Source organism: Halictus rubicundus, chromosome 10 (assembly GCF_050948215.1).
Source record: "Halictus rubicundus isolate RS-2024b chromosome 10, iyHalRubi1_principal, whole genome shotgun sequence".
NCBI lineage: Eukaryota > Metazoa > Arthropoda > Insecta > Hymenoptera > Halictidae > Halictus > Halictus rubicundus.
Window position 1 is genome coordinate 219,165 of NC_135158.1, and position 18,025 is coordinate 237,189.

Here is an 18,025-nt window from a genome sequence, read left to right on the forward strand (position 1 = left end):
ATAGTACCAATGTTGTTAATAGATTAAAAAGCGTGTTTTGTATAAGATCATACGATTTTCCACAACTGTAAAGATTGAAAATAATATTAAATAGTTCTTGATTACTCTACATATACGCGAGAATTTTTCAAAAGTAACATACGTTAGTGATATTTACTTACATGTCTGCAATATATAAAAAGACAAAGAACGCTTATTCCTGACAAAACCAAGTCTATGTATAACGATGTTTATGTTGTCCTCATAAAGTGATTCTCGATTTACAATAATCAAATCTCCAGTTTGCATTTTTCTACTCACATATCACATCTTACAATGTTCACAATGTACACGATAAATTAATAACAGAAAACATTAAAAACACATCTGCACGTCACAAAGAGTAAAAACGGAACGTGTGAACTTCAGTAGTTTTTACTAAATGAAAATAATCCCACAATATATGTATATTTGGTTATCGATGACGACGACAAATCAAGAAAGATTTAATTGGGCAACTAAAACGATAATTGTAGATTATGTTTTTTAACATCTGAGTACTTTACTGCCACCTAGTGAAGCTACAATGTAATATTTTCATAAAAAATAGTTTTAGAAGTAAAGTTATTGTAATCCAATTTGGTACAAAGGGGACACCTAAAGAAATAGTGAAAATTCATTATCATTGTCACAATTGTGCAAAAAATTACTTTCATCGCTTTAACATTCAGACAACTAGCAGGAATGTGGCACTTAATTTGACATTATATGATAGCCACATAAATACTGTGTCTATAAACTTATTTGCAGCTCATGTGCAGACACAATAATAGATACTGAGAAGGTATGAGACAGAACTCGGCTCAGTGCAATCTTTCGTTTCTTAACTGACATGGCACTAACCCACACACAATGTACTCATTCACACTTTAAATTTTGTTACTTTTGTAATATTTAAATATGAACATTCATATTTCAGCTATCAAATGTATTAAATAACAGTAATGGAAATGACTAATAATCTAAATCTGCTTCATACAGTCGGGTTCAAGGTATTTGGTCTGAATTGTATGATCATTAACACTAGGTTTATGGAACCCGTCAAAATGACGGGTTTTAATATTCTTAATTCACAATTATAGAAGTTGAAAAGATGCACGAATGAGAAATTATTCAACAAATTTATTCTTTTGGGTATATATTGTAAAAGAAATGGCTAAAAATTTCGATAGATACATTGTCGTTATTTTTATAAAGTAATGTAGAATAGGCATAGTTAGTGCCCCGTAAACCTAATGTTAACAATGATTGTAGATATTACATTTCAGATTGCAACTAAAATTTATGCAAAAATTTATATTCCCAAGTATTCACGCTAGTACCCAACGTTTGCTTTATACACATGTAGTTCGTAAAAGATCTGTTACTTAGTGAATGCAGCAAATACAGCCCACAGGACTGGATTGGCATTAGGTTTAGCAGCTTCCGCTTCGAAATCAAGATCTAGTAATGTCCGTACCCGTCGCATTGCGATTTCATAATCGTCATCAGAAAGTGGTGCGAATGCATTTTCTAGTACGTCGGCTGCGTGAGCTAAAATTACTAAAGCTAATATCCGCCTATCCATCCGGCCAGCATCGTTAACCCAACGATTTAATACAGCTTCCTGAATCTGTGAAATAATAATATCACCTTACAGTATGACCTAAATAATACGAAATGATACAATTAAAACCTCAAAAACCACTGAACATAAGTAATCTTATCACTACACCCATGCATACACGCAAGATAAGATATTATTTTTACAAATTGTAGCGCAATAAATGAATGTAAATTATATTATACTATAAAAATATACATCAGTACATATATATACCTTTTTTACAAGACGAAATTTGGCAAGGATATCAGTAAGAGGATGTGTTGTCATATCAAACAATAAGAAATTTTGTTTCTCTGTTGTTAGAACTCCTTTCTCTACAAGATTTTTTGCTAATCTTTCTCTAACATTTTTTAGCTGATATCTTAATTTGAGTGGGTTCCATGTTTCTCCTAAATGAATTGAACATTATATTGAAAATTTGCTCTAACTTACTAACTAAGCAGATATGCATTGCAGTTAATGTGTATACTGACCGCTAAGGTATTCTATCCAACTAGGAACAGTTTCTGGTGGGTCAGTTTCTTTTAAATGTTTCAGTGCTTCGTCTAACAAAACATCTCCTGTTGGTGCATCATTCTTTAACAGTAGTTTCCTCACCAAAAGTCCCTTTTTACGCATACCAGCTTTCTCTAATTCCACACGACCACGAAATCCAAGTTCTGCCAAGATACAACCACGTAATCCAGAACTTATGCAGTCGTTCCAAAACGAAGTATAACCCTGCAAAAGAATGCGCGCTTCAAGACTTAGGTATAAGTTGCTCACTTGCTCTACAAAATGCGATGTTGCAGCAGTCTATCATAGAGCGATAAATGTCAACAAACCTCCTTGTCCTTGAGGCCAAGCAGCAAGACTTCTTCCATCAACGTCAAACGTGTCTCTTTATCGGAATCGTCATCGATCGTGGGATTTGAATTAAGATCTTTTTGCGTCGAAGAATCTGTATCCCCGCCATGACCAGATAATTTGTCATTCTGGCCAATATCATTTGGACCATCCTGACCTAGACTACTGCTACTACTGCTGTTAACTACACGTCGTCGTTGTACCAACCCGTCACTGCGATTCATTATTCGACGAAACTGTGCTTCTCTTGCGATTTCGTCCGCGTGTCAAATACGCCACCGTGTCGCCTTCAGTCTCGTTGATTAGGCGTGCAGTCAACTGCAGTTAAAGCAAGCTGGCGGCATGTATTGAACAATACACAATATATTGTTGACGTTTTGACCGATGCGACATATCTTTCCAAGATGGCCAGTCCCTACGGACGTTTTGTTACTTTATTTCACAAGTATTATTTCTCACTTTTATTGTCCTCGCGCTACATGTGATCAAGAGAAGATCCAAATACGTGATACGTAACACTATCGTTCTAAACGTAGTTCGTTGTTTCGGCGATGCATTTACTTCGGCGCTAATGTTTTTGAAAAGAAAGCTATCGAAGTTCAATCGAGGTCCTCTGAACAGTCAAGTCCGAATCACGAATCGCGAACCAGGTTTTACGAGTGTATAGAAAGTTTGCATTATTCAGAAATAGAGTTTATAATTGCTCCGTCGGTAAGTTGTTCCTGCGATCGTTACGCCAAATTCTACGCGGGATTTGCATTCACTTTTGAACAGCACACTTATCTCCAATCTTTGCTTTATGCTTTTAAATGGAAACGACCGAATCCAACCAAACAAATTTTATTAAGTGATCGATTCCATAATTCATTGATTTACTTTAAAAAAATCGAAAGTTTTATATTTCAATCGAGAAAAGTAAAGTTAAGTTTCATGAACTTAATGTAAAGTGCATAAGAATTTTAAACTTTATTTGATGTGAAGTCCAGCGTATTCTATAATAGTGTAAGTTAAAATTCAATAAATAGGTCTATATGATGAGTAAGAAAGCACTGATCTTTCAGGAAAAATAAGTTTTTATTTTAAATTTCGTTTATTATGGATCGACTTTGTTCAATCTATAAATAGAGTCGAAGTGATATTCTAGTTTCGAGGAATGAAATAACTACATGTTACCTAGAATTTAAAAGAAACGAAATATTTTTCAAGCGAGTTTTGTTAACACGTTGTCTGTTATGATGTATTCGGTTGGAACGGAAATTCGTAGCGTTTTAGGTTACAACTTACAATTAAAGATAAAATTCAAATATTTATACATAGGTTTGTTCAATACAAAAAGTAATAGAACAGAATGGAATATATGTTATTGAATAAATCTATGAATAAATATCTTAATTTTATCTTTAAATAATTTGAAAACGCAACTTTCGTCCCATCCCAATATTATTTTAAAAGTCAAGTGGTATACTCTTTTAAAACAGCATACTTCGGGTAGTTAGAAAAGAAAAACAAATTCAATTTATTTGATTAAGTCAAGGTAAAATATTTGTTCGATAGAGCGCTTATTTTTTTCTTATCATTAAAAATCAAGCACAGTAATTAGGGTGGCCGGAAAGTAATGTAGTTTTTACTCAAGTCAACATTTGACTGATAATAACAGCTGACTTCGTATTTACTTCGTACACCTACGTTGTTCAGTACACGGCTGCAGATTCAGGAGACTAGTTAAATAGTACTGTTTTGTACAAAAATATTGTTTTTTTTTAGAGGTTATGTTCGAAATGACCTATTCAAATTTAGAAAAGTTGCACAGTCGGCATTGTATACTATACGAATTTCAAAAGGACAGCAATTACCGCAATAGCTACTAGAAACATTTGTGATTCTCCGGAAGCATTGGCTGTGCGTAAATGCCAATGATGGTTTGCCAAATTTAAATCGGGCAATTTCGATCTTCTTGACGCACCTCGATCGGGAAGGCCTTTGGCATTCGATAATGACATTTTACGGGCAGCTGTAGAAGCTGATCCTCGACAGGCGATTGAAGAACTCGGAGAAACTTCATTCACCATGGTCAACCATACAAGAGCATTTATATATTACAGATTAAAAATAATATGTCAATAAAAAATTATTCTACTTTAATTTTACAAAAAATACGGCATTACTTTCCGGTCCCTCTAATACAAATGTACGATTGTACTTGACCGCTATTGTTCATCTTACAATAGACACAAATGCAAGTACGTGGTGCACAGTATTCAAAGTTTGCTCTATTTCTCTCAACAACTTAATGTCCACTGACATTGATTTGTCGAAATTCAACAGAATGCAACAAAATAATCAGACCTGCTGTTGGAATTTATTTCATAAACAGAACAAAATGAATCTGTTATTTCTTTAGAAGGAAGGATCGTTTGAATCGGCTTTTGATATACATTGTATCTGCAGTTAATATACATTGTATGTTGTCCCCGGCATGGGACCCTCGATCCTCTGATGTTCATATTGAACTGTTGCTCCTCTGTTTCGTTTTCTTGTTTCATTCGCGACGTTTCTCTCAAACCGTAAAGACGTGTCTGACGACGTGCTATTAGAGAATTTGTTGAAATATAATCTCTATTCCGTGTGCTACAAAAGAGTGTGCTTTCTTTATATATATACCCATATCCCATTAGGTTATGGGCCCAGGACACGTTTTGCATTAACTCTATATATAGTTATTAGTTTATTTTGTCTTTTGTGTAAAGTACTTAGTGTAATTGTTAAGTATTTTTTTTTTTTTTTTAATTGTGTTTGACTTGTAGTTTTTTATTGTTTAGTGACTAAGTGTAAGATACTTTGTATAAGTGACAATGGACACATTTAAAGACAGGAGAAATATTCCCCAGTTTAGTGGCATAAAATATAATGCGTGGAAACACAGGATTCGAAATTTTCTGTATGAGCTTGATGTGCTGAAAGTTGTTGATGATCTGCCGCCGAATCCAATCACGGCTGAATGGACCAAAGCCGAGCGTATTGCTAAATGTGCGATTGTGCAGTATTTGTCGGACACGCACCTCAAATACGATACGCCAGGAAGTACGGCGAAATCTATTCTAACCAAATTAGATTCCGTCTATGAAAGCCAGAGTACGGCTACAGAATTGTCAATCAGAAAGAGCTTGCTACGATTAAAAATGAAGAGTGATACTTCACTAAAAGACCACTTCGAAGTATTCGATGAATTGATAACAGATTTGTCGGCTGCAGGTGTGCCTGCCAGGGAAAATGAAATAATTTCTATCCTGTTATCGAGCTTACCAGAAGCTTACGACACGGTATCGACTGTCATTGAGACAATGTTAACAGAAGCGAATATTACCATAGATATTGTGAAGAAAAGACTCTTAGATCACGAAACCAAAATCAAAAGTGAAAAAGTAGACAACAGTGCAAAAGTGCTGCAAGTACAAAGGATGGAAAGAGGAAATCAACGACCGAGCAATTTTGGAAATCAATCTAGAAGAGGAAACCACAAAGGACACTACAGAAGAGGAAATGGATTTAAACTCAACAAATCATTATTTGCTGGAAAATGTCACCAGTGTGGAAGAAAGGGACATATGATTAAAGATTGCTACCATTTTAAAAAGAGGCTTCAATATAAAAAAGAACAAAGCAGCAATAATCAAAATTTACACAGTATTCAAACGGCTCAAGCAGTGCCGAATGAAAATGTCTCTGGCTACGCTTTTATGACCGGAAACTATAAAGTTGCGAAAAGTGAAAAATTAACATTTATCCTCGACTCCGGTGCATCGGATCATATCGTCAACGATGACAGTGTATTCTCACACGCGATCCAGTTAGACCCACCTATGAAGATTTTGACTGCTAAGAATGGACAGTATATCACGGCCACAAAGAAGGGACAAATACCTGTAACCAGCAACATGGGCATTGAAGGCGTGCTTGGAGATGTGCTGTACTGCCCTGACGTGCCGTATAATTTATTATCAGTCAGCAGATTGCAGCAGAAAGGAATGAGTATTAATTTCAACGAGAGAGGTGTTCAGATTATTAAGGGCCAGTTTTCCCAGGTGGCCATGAACAGTCGATAGTACCGCTATAACGGCCACTCGAAGAAGCTAAATAGTAACATTTTCGTCCAGTATGGGGAGCTGGGTGCACTTTCCACATTCAGTGTCGAGTGGCATTTTCCGAGTATCCTCTCTGATTCGATCGCATGATCTCTGACAATAGATGCGATCTGAGCATGCGTGGTCGACATCGTAAACGACGGCGCTGCCGTAGCTTCGTTCGAACAGCCGTGTCGCGGCACTCTCACACACCGCCAAGTCGGCCTGTACGTGTACCGATGAGACTGGCAAGGTTTCGGGAGGCGGCGATTCCTGACTCTATAATACAAAGGTGGGGCCTGTCAGTGGTCAAAAGCGGTAGACGAAGGATAAATCTAGATCGCTTGACCACCGGCAGGTCCTACTTTTGCGTTTTCGAGCAACATTTTCCATTATTCGGTCGCATAACGCCTGTCAGAGAGGCGATCTGGGCACGCGTGGCCGACATCGTAAACGACGGCGCTGCCGTAGCTTCGTTCGAACAGCCGCGTCGCGGCACACTCACACACCGCCAAGTCGGCGTGTACGTGTACCGATGAGAATAGCAAGGGTTCGGGAGGCGACGATTCCTGACTCTATACTACAAAGGTGGGGCCTGTCAGTGGTCAAAAGCGGTAGACGAAGGGTAAATCTAGATCGCTTGACCACCGGCAGGTCCTACTTTTGCGTTTTCGAGCAACATTTTCCATTATTCGGTCGCATGCTGCCTGCCGTAGCTTCGTTCGAACAGCCGTGCCTCGGCACACTCACACACCGCCAGGTCGGCTCGCTCGCACGAACTTGTCCGATTCTTTCCGAACCCGCCGGACAAAGTCGAGCAGGCAGCCCGAAACTCTCGGGTAGCCCGAAATGCTCGGGCCCCCCGAAACTCTCGAGTAGCCCGATGTGTCATGAAGTATCGCACGCCCGAATCGAGCCCGCCCGACTGTCTGCGACCCGACCCGAATCCGAATATCGGGCGGCCCGCACATGCCTACTTGTTACACAAGTAAATATCATCGGAATTATATCATATTTGGTTTAAAATTAATCCGAAAAATGCCACGAATATGTTGGTAAAAGTTTCATAAAAAAATAACGAAAAATAAAGAAGTTTTGTAATTGGATTAGTAGTGGTCGTCTGATCTCACACCGATATAGCCGACAATGTGTGGCCCACTCCTCGGCGACGACGGTTCTCGAGTTTCTCTGTCCGCTTTGCCAACTCGACGAATAAACGACGACGACGTCCGACGAGGACTGACGAGCGCCGAACGTCGAAGACAGAGCGACCGACCAACAGCCTACATTGTAAGCAGATGAAGAATCGAGCATTATTGGCAATTTATGCTTTTATGTTTTTAATCAGAACAATATTGTTAATACGAATAAGTTGTAGAGCTTACCCCGATCAAAATGAGTCGAAACACGACATCATTTGGACTGTTTTTAATGAGATTGTAATTTTTATCGTAACATTACGTATCAATGAAACTTGTTCGATTACACTCGAATTTGCCCTCATTTTTATCGGGAATATCCCCTCCATTCGCTCGTCACAATTTTATGAAGATATATTGAAAAATCTAAAAGTTTATTCGTGAGCGATTCTCCATCCGCTTACATTGTATGTCGTTTGTCAGTCGCTGGGTCTTCGACGTTCGGCGCTTGGCAAAAGTTATTCGCAGATTTATTCGAAGCCTTCGAATAAAAGATACAGATAAAAGATGAAAAAATTATTCGAAGTTCGAATAAATCCGCTACGAATAAAAAAAATTATCTTTATTCGTCAGATAAATTCTCGTCGAATAAAGATACTTTCTTTATTCGAACCTTCGAATAAGGAATATAAAGGCTATAGCCGGTTTTGGGGGCCAAATCGGCCCCGGAAGGGATTTTATTCCAATTTGCGACATTCGATAGCCTACCAAAAAAGATACCTTTCAGCCAAGTTTTAGCCCTATAGCTCATCCGTAAGGGTAGTTATAGAGGAAAAACAAAAATCCAGTTTTTGGCCCATTTTCCCCATTTAATGACAATTTAAAATTCTGAAAAAATCTCACACATGTCGGACACCAAACCACATACTTTGAGTCGTTTTCAGATTTTTCCGTTGCAAACTCTGGCTGTAAAAATCGAAAAACACGAAAAAAATCGAAAAAATGCAGATTTCATATGGAAATCTAAGAGCAACTAGAATAAATTTATTCTATTTCTAGCCGTACGATTGTTGTTACGCTATTGTAAAAACATTTTTTAACTATGTTTAAACTATTTTTTAATAATTTTCCGGAAAAATATTTTTGGAGTACTTTCAACCTTTAGTCATCTATGGGCTGTATTACTTATCTAATTTTTATTTAGATAAATATTTTGCCCAACTCTGCCATTTTGCATTATCGAGCAATGAATCGCCGCATCCCGGACCCTTGCGATTCTCGTAGGTACACGTACGCGCCGACCTGGCGGTGTGTGAGTGTGCCGAGGCACGCCTGTTCGAACGAAGCTACGGCAGGCATCATGCGACCGAATAATGGAAAATGTTGCTCGAAAACGCAAAAGTAGGACCTGCCGTTGGTCAAGCGATCTACATTTATCCTTCGTCTACCGCTTTTGACCACTGACAGGCCCCACCTTTGTATTATAGAGTCAGGAATCGCCGCCTCCCGAAACCTTGCTAGTCTCATCGGTACACGTTCAGGCCGACTTGGCGGTGTGTGAGAGTGCCGCGACACGGCTGTTCGAACGAAGCTACGGCAGCGCCGTCGTTTACGATGTCGGCCACGCGTGCCCGGATCGCCTCTCTGACAGGCGTCATGCGACCGAATAATGGAAAATGTTGCTCGAAAACGCAAAAGTAGGACCTGCCGTTGGTCAAGCGATCTACATTTATCCTTCGTCTACCGCTTTTGACCACTGAAGGCCCCACCTTTGTATTATAGAGTCAGGAATCGCCGCCTCCCGAAACCTTGCTAGTCTCATCGGTACACGTTCAGGCCGACTTAGCGGTGTGTGAGAGTGCCGCGACACGGCTGTTCGAACGAAGCTACGGCAGCGCCGTTGTTTACGATGTCGGCCACGCGTGCTCAGATAGCCTCTCTGACAGGCATCATGCGACAATGATCGGAAACAGAATACAGCGCTCGTAGCGAAAAATGCCGGAACTATATTTAATTGAAATAATAGGTGCGGGATGGTTTTCGGGGGCCACGATTCCTGTGTTTAATACGTAATTATACAATACAATAAAGGTTGCATTGACATTGTATATGTCACTGCTAGGTCGCTTGAGTCCAACGGTCTCCATAAGAACCCGGTTATTTAAGAAAATTGTCCTTATGTGCAAATTTTGCCGAATTTTGCAAATTACGCCTAGAAAACGCAAAAGTAGGACCTGCCGGTAGTCAAGCGACCTAGATTTATCTTTTATCTAACGCTTTTCACCCTTGAAAAGCCCGATCTTTGCATTATCGGGCCATATATCGTGGCCTCCCGAACCCTTGCAACCTTGTACGATCTAGCGTTGTGTGCAGCAAACCATGGCACACGCACACGGCACGCACACGGCACACACACTGTCATTTGAGCTTCTCCTATGCGGCCGTTCGTAGCGTGAAGATCGCTAGGAAGCTTCTCCTAGTTCCTGTTTGGAGCGTGGCGACTCAAGGCCACGTAGGAAAACTGGCCCTTAAAGACGGAAAAATGGTAATGTATGGTAAACCTTTAAATAATTTGGTATCTATGGTTTTTGGAATTACAAAGAAAAGAGTAAATTTATTGAACTCTTATATGCCTAGGAGAATAATTAATAATTATGAACTATGGCATAAGCGTTTAGGGCATATTGGAAAAACAAAATTTTTACAATTGAAAAATAGACAAATGGTAGAAGATGTGACTTATCTCGAAAAGATAATTCCAGACGATTATCTTTGTGAAGCTTGTATTAATGGGAAACAAGCACAATTACCATTTGAAAAGGCAAAGGATAAGAGTCACATCAGGCAACCATTGTTTATAGTTCACACAGATGTTTGTGGCCCGATCACTCCTTCTACGATTAATGATAAAAGATATTTCATTACATTCATTGATGAGTATACGCATTACTGCGTAACATATTTGCTTGAAAACAAATCAGAGGTTTTCACAGTGTTTAAAGACTTCATTGCAAAAAGTGAAGCGCGTTTTAACTTAAAAACTGTCAATCTATATTGTGATAATGGCAGAGAATACTTATCGAATGAAATGAAAGATTATTGCATACAAAGAGGAATAAGCTATCATTTGACGGTCCCGCGGACTCCGCAATTAAATGGCGTTGCAGAACGCATGAATAGAACGATAACCGAAAAAGCACGTGCAATGGTAAACGGTGCAGGTTTAGGAAAAGAATTTTGGGGAGAAGCAGTTTTAACTGCTACATATTTAATTAATTTAACCCCGTCGAAAGCTTTAAGTGTAGATAAAACCCCATTTGAATTGTGGCATACTAAGAAGCCCAAATTAAAATATTTAAGGGTTTTTGGTTCAACAGTATACGTCCATAATAAAGTTAGGAAATCGAAATTTGATGAAAAATCTTACAAGTGTATACTGGTAGGATTTGTACCAAATGGTTATAAAGTATGGAACGTAGAAAATGGGAAATTTGAAATAGTAAGGGATGTGATCATTGACGAAATTAATTACTTAAAATCTCGGCCTGTAATAAAGAAAATAAATATGGAATGTGAAACTGATGCATCTCGAGAGGTGCCGAAATCAGTAGATATACAGTGTGGTTTAAATAAATCTGATAATGAAAAATCAGATGTATTAAAGAGGATGAAATCTGATAACAATAAATCAGATATACTAGAGCCAAGAATAAAAGTAATGGTAGATCACATGGAAAATAAATCTGTAACTGAAACAGATATAGCAGGAGTGCCGGGACCAGAACAAAATGAAATAGTAGAATTAAAGGATAGCATTGAACCTAGAAGGAGTGATAGAATTAAACAACGACCGTCTATTTCGTATGAAGAATTTGATGGAGACGATGATTATCTTTTGTGTGCCCAGTCAATAGTTTTAAAAATTCCCACCTCTTTTGAAGAGATTAAAATGAGAGAAGACAGGATCAAGTGGGAACAAGCTATTGCTGAGGAAATAAACTCATTGATTATTAATAAAACTTGGGATTTAGTACCGAGGCCAAAAGATAAAAACATCGTCGACTGCAAATGGGTTTTTACGATCAAAAATGATGAATCCGGAAATCCATTAAAATACAAAGCTCGACTAGTGGCTCGTGGTTTTAGTCAAAAATATCTAGAAGATTATAATGAAACATTTGCACCTGTAGCTAGAATGTCTAGTTTTAGATTTCTTATAGCTTTTGCAAATCAATATGATTTATTAGTCCACCACATGGACGTAAAAACAGCTTTTTTAAATGGTATTTTAAAGGAAGAAATTTATATGCGAATTCCTGAGGGTGTCAAGTGTAACAATAATAATAATCAAGTGTGTAAATTGAATAAAGCTTTGTATGGTCTTAAACAATCAGCTAGATGCTGGTTTGAGATGTTTGAAAAAGCTCTTGTAGAAAAAGGCTTCCGGAACTCATCAGCAGATCGTTGCATTTATATTCTAGATAGAAAGAGTATATTAAAGAATATATACGTGATACTATATGTGGATGATTTAGTAATAATAACGGCTGAGATTGAAGCAATGAAAAATTTCAAAAATTATTTGAAAGATAGATTTTGTATGAAAGATTTAAATGAAATCAAACTATTTCTTGGAATAAAAGTGAATAGAACTAATGGGAAAATAACATTAGATCAGAGTGCATATATTAAGACTGTGCTTGAGAAATTTAATATGCTAGATTGCAAACCAGTTAGTACACCTCTTCCAAGTGTATTAGACTACGTAGCTTTAAACTCGGATGAACAACACAATGCACCTTGCCGTAATTTAATTGGATGTTTAATGTACATAATGATTTGTACAAGACCCGATTTAAGTATTGCAATAAATATTTTAAGTAAATATTCAAATAAAAATAATAGCGAACTATGGCAAAACCTTAAAAGGGTTCTTAGATATCTGAAAGGGTCAGCTAATATTAAACTAACTTATGTTAAAAACGATTCTAAAAATCTATTGAGTGCATATGTAGATTCAGATTGGGGAGGCAATGAACATACGGATCGAAAGAGTACAACAGGGTATTTGTTCAAGATGTATGAACAATGTACAATCTGTTGGAATAGTAGAAGACAAAAGTCAGTAGCAGCCTCATCCACTGAAGCAGAGTACATGGCTCTTTTTGAAGCTGTGAGAGAAGCACTATGGTTACGATCATTGGCAATGAGTATTAATATAAGTGTCTCTGATCCAATAATAATATTCGAAGATAATATGGGTTGTATTAATATTGCGAACAATCCGAGCAGCCATAAACGGTCGAAACATATAGATATAAAGTACCATTTCTCAAGAGAACAAGTTGAAAAGAATGTCATAAAACTTGAATTTATTCCCACAGATAGCCAACTAGCAGACACCCTTACGAAGCCATTGCCAGCACCTAAATTTAAGGAATTTAGAGCAAAGATGGGCCTGGAATAAAAAAAAAAATATATTCAGTAATAATAGTAATAATATAGAAATAAGATTATAATGAATATAGAATTATAGTTGTGATAGTACAAGTTTTTTTTTTATATGGTCTGATTAGGTTTTTCTGGGTTTCCCTAATCCTAAGCAACAAATGTTGGACCATATGTAATTAGCCCCAGACGAAGCACAAGGAAGACATGTCTTTACTAAAATAATAGATTTATTTTGAGGGGGCGTGTTGGAATTTATTTCATAAACAGAACAAAATGAATCTGTTATTTCTTTAGAAGGAAGGATCGTTTGAATCGGCTTTTGATATACATTGTATCTGCAGTTAATATACATTGTATGTTGTCCCCGGCATGGGACCCTCGATCCTCTGATGTTCATATTGAACTGTTGCTCCTCTGTTTCGTTTTCTTGTTTCATTCGCGACGTTTCTCTCAAACCGTAAAGACGTGTCTGACGACGTGCTATTAGAGAATTTGTTGAAATATAATCTCTATTCCGTGTGCTACAAAAGAGTGTGCTTTCTTTATATATATACCCATATCCCATTACCTGCTCTATTTGATATTTGTCAAATAGTGCAATGACATAACCTGGATAAAGTGAATATCTTTTCATATTATAATCAAATGTAACAAAAGTGGTTAATTACGTCGAGACAGGAAGAATTCACAATCAACATTATCAGATTATAACATTTGTATCTAGGGTGTCCCGTAACTGGTGCTACAACCGAACAGGGGATGATTCTACATGAAAAACTGAGTCGAAAATATAGAATAAAATTTTCTGATACAAGGCTTTGTTTTCGAGAAAAATGAATTTGAAAATTTGTCTAGTGCGCGTGCACCAGAGTTGGGCAAAAATTTATTTTAAAATTTCGAATATAAATAAATGAAATCTATCTTTTATTCGAACTCGTTTCTCTCAGATACATATTCACGACAGTTTATCCGTCGAATACTTTTCACGATTTTCATTTGTCGTCCGTGGGTCATCCGAATCGCGAAGTAACGGCTATGTGTATTCGACGCCTCTAGCGTAGGTGAGAATTTATTTGAGAGAATTTATTCGAAGATACAGCTGATGAGTTGCCAAGTATCTTTGACTTTCATTCGACAGTTTGTGGCAGCGCCCCCATGTATTCGACGGTGAATTTCGGCAGATACTCGCAACTCAGAATGTATCTTTGATTTTCGACGTACGATTTTCTGCGTGGCCTTGAGATTTATTCGAATACTCGATGTAGGGAAGATGATTTATTCGATTTTTTATTCGAGACGAGCATGAGGAATAAATGAAAATCAAATTTATCTTTTATTCGAAATTGTATTCGAAGTTCGGATGAAAGACCGAGCGACGTTGCCAAGTCGTAATACTTACGTCGTAATATGCAAGTACGTACTATGGTATTGTGACTCTCATTAATATTCGAACACTATTTATTAATTAAACGATAGTTTAAACAAATGAATTTTTATTATTTAAACGAATGTTTAAACACATACATGTTTATTATTTAAACGATTGTTTAAGCAAATATATTTGTATTATTTAAACAGATGTTTACATAGGTAAATGTTTATTATTTAAATGACTGTTTAATAAATGAATTTTTATTATTTAAACAGATTTTTAAACCGATACATTTTTATTACTTAAACGATTGTTTAAACAAATAAATTTTTATTATTGAAACAAATGTTTAAACGAATACATTTTTATTACTTAAACGGCTGTTTAAATAAATAAATTTTTATTATTTAAACAATTGTTTAAACAAATAAATTTTTATTATTGAAACCAATTTTTACACCAATACATTTTTATTACTTAAAGGATTGTTTAAACAAACACATTTTTATTACTTAAACAATTTACGTCACCTTTTGCAATGAGTAAATGTCTTTATAATAAAAGGAAGTGTCATTGAATTTCACCATCGGTACTGTGCTGGATGTTAAGTTATTAAGACAATTTTATTAAGGAATTCTTTAGATTATGTATTATGTACAGATACACGTATATAGGTATTGCATGTAATGAATGCATTTTTCTGCCTACGGTTCTGAATTACCGACTCTGTAAAATATGCAGAAATTTAGAATCAAAGACATCGATGATTTAAATTATCTGGAACAGTACTAAATAAATAACAAGTTAACCATTTGCAATATTATTTTATGGCAATAAAATTGAAACAATGAATTCAAAAATTATTACTGAAAATATATATTAGGACCTTGAATAAGTTCTCGCTGTTTCTTTTACAAAATAAAAGCTTTTACCCAATGTCCTTGCTTCTGGATCATTCCTAAAACTTTTAAACGTTATGAAACAGTTGACTCATCTACTTGTAATGTTTTTCCAAGTTCTGCTAGCGTCTGACATCGGTCTTGATCGAGTAATTCCTCCAACTTTTCGTCTTCAAATTTTTTCGGTGCGCCAAAACGTTCTTTATCCTCAAGTTCAAAATCATTATTTTTGAAGCGTCGAAACCAGTCTCTGCATGTCGTATCCGACAAAGCATTGTCACCATAAGTCTCAACAAGAATTCTATGTGCTTCAGCTGCAGATTTCTTTTGAATAAAGTAGTGCAATAAAATTCCCCGCAAATACACTTTATTTGGCACAAAAGTAGACATTTTCAGAACTAAGAAAAAATTACTTTGTTTACACTCAAGTGAACTACCATACACTGAAATTTAAGGTTAGATACACTACTGCCTTGCATGTGTGTTACCATTCGAAATTCCACGAACGGGGTACTGCTACTGTCATTTTTGAAGAAACAGCGAGAACTTATTCAAGGTCCTAATATTTATGACGACAATTATCAATGGATAGACATAATTTTTTAATGAATTTTACTGCAAATTTAACCCTGATATCTCTTACGGTTCAACATTTATTGTAAATTGTCACGAAATTTCTCGACCCAGCACAGTGTCCGGTCGTCCAAGGCTGTGTATCGCGATGCAGCTTTCGCTTCAGATAATTTTAATTTCGTTAATTTTAAAATGTTCATCTTTTTAAAAAAACAGGCCTGTAAAGAGGACACTTGGGGCTATATCCCCATTTTTTTGCAAATTTTTAAAAAGTTCCCTTCTATGAAAAGATTGCATTTGTTGAAAACAACGCACACCTTCAGCCAAAAAGAAAGTAACACATGTTTCGTTCTTCTACTCTCGGAATCATTCGGCAGGGATCGACGTCTGTCGTTGCACACAAATACATATGTATATCGTCGGCTGTGATTGCACATATATATGCATATATTTGTAGCCGCTTCGACTGCGGCGAACGTAGATAGAAAAGGACAGCATGCAAACACGGCCGCGTGGCCGAAGGCGCAAGAAAAAGGCAGCACAACCCGATGATATTATTATCCGATTTGTACCGTGTTTGGGCTTATTTTTTCAGGAAAACATTTTCAATCGGTAGGTAATGATATCATTATGATAAATTTAAGAAGAAATAATATTAGATTTAGTTGGTAAACGCCAATACGCTACTAGTTACAATGTTGCCTCTGATACTGAATCACGACCATATGGAGCGTCGCGTCATGTGCTGCCTGGAGACAACAATGTAAACGTTCCACCATCACTTATTAATAACAATAAAATGTTTGTTACAATTCATAATTCTGCCATGGGAACATTATTAATCGATTGCAAATAGTTTGCTGATGAAAACAAGTCTAAACACGCAACAAATCCGATAAGTTGGACGGTGCCAGTATTGAAACGTTTCCTTCGAAGTTCATCAACGAATTTTATTTCACTAGCTGACCGTTCCATTTCGATAGAGTCCGCTGCCGTACCAGAGCTGTGGGGATTTTTGGTCCACCACGTCTCCCACGACTCCCAACATCACGTCGGGGTCACCAATGTGGGGATTTTAATGGTGGTGGGCGTACAGATGTACGCACTGATGAGTTCCGACGGTCCTCCACGGTCGTGGGGACTAGGAACATAGATCTCGTAACACACGAGAGATTGGGGTCACCAGTGGCCGGAGGCCACACGTTCTCTGGCGAGAACGCACGAAATAAATGTCCAGACGGACTGCGTTCAAGATGGACGCGCCACGAGGTCGCAGCAAGGAGGATATAGGTTAAGCACGTGAGGCCCACTCCTCACGAGTAATAAACACGTCGGATAACGACCGAATAACGAGGTTTATTAAACAAGCTCAAAGTGAGAGTTCGCGACACTCCAGAACGAGTCGCGATAACAATGTATGGAGCCGGCAGTCCTGCGGCACCACGCCGCAGGATACACTTTACGTAGAAGAGACGCTATATGCGCAGCGTATTCTCACAACGACGACTCGGAGAAGAAGAAGGAAGGCAGAGTCGGCAACGCGCTCGTTACCGCTATCGCCCGGCCGCGCAGGCGCAGAAGCGCTTAACTGCGCGGCTGTGTCGCCGGCCCCACAGAGCTGTGGGGCGGCGGCACGGTGGCGCGCAGGTTGCACGTTGTGCGCCTGCGCCAAGTCATGGGACGGAACGAGTCGTATCCGTTGCAGGGGGCATAAGCTGAAATGCAAATAATTTAACCACTAAGTTGCTGGCCCCGAGCACTAGGCGGCGTTGGTGTTCCCCATCACGTGATGGGGGCACATGCGCAGAACGCTTGCTTTGCTCTGACTGACGCTAACGCTAACCGACGCTAACCTAGCGTCCAAGCGTCCTGTACAGTCCTGTAGCATCCATACTGTAATTCACTGGAATTGTAGAAGAAAATAAATGGATTTATAATAAATATTTATTTTTATATATTTCAAGCTGTATAAATTTCTA

The 18,025-nt window shown here is 37.7% G+C and overlaps 2 protein-coding genes across 2 annotated transcripts in view; one reads left to right on the top strand and one right to left on the bottom strand.

Moving 5' to 3' along the window:
* LOC143358230 (uncharacterized) overlaps positions 1–18,025 on the top strand; it is a 357,298-nt gene that overhangs the window by 27,456 nt on the left and 311,817 nt on the right. The window lies entirely within an intron of this gene.
* On the bottom strand, positions 279–3,134 carry Sau (Golgi phosphoprotein 3 homolog sauron). The gene is made up of 4 exons (XM_076795640.1): positions 2,470–3,134; positions 2,119–2,365; positions 1,859–2,034; positions 279–1,651 (listed from the first exon to the last, which is right to left on the bottom strand). Exons 1-4 carry the CDS (start codon positions 2,713–2,715, stop codon positions 1,403–1,405), a joined length of 918 nt encoding a protein of 305 aa, XP_076651755.1. The 5' UTR covers positions 2,716–3,134; the 3' UTR covers positions 279–1,402.

What these genes read in the sequence shown, in the direction of transcription:
- Sau (XM_076795640.1), bottom strand. Translation starts at nt 2,715, where the DNA reads ATGAATCGCAGTGACGGGTTGGTACAACGACGACGTGTAGTTAACAGC. An exon ending in TTGGATAGAATACCTTAGCG is followed by an intron (nt 2,035 to 2,118) that starts GTCAGTATACAC and finishes CAATTCATTTAG; the next exon opens with GAGAAACATGGAACCCACTC. An exon ending in AATTTCGTCTTGTAAAAAAG is followed by an intron (nt 1,652 to 1,858) that starts GTATATATATGT and finishes ATTATTTCACAG; the next exon opens with ATTCAGGAAGCTGTATTAAA.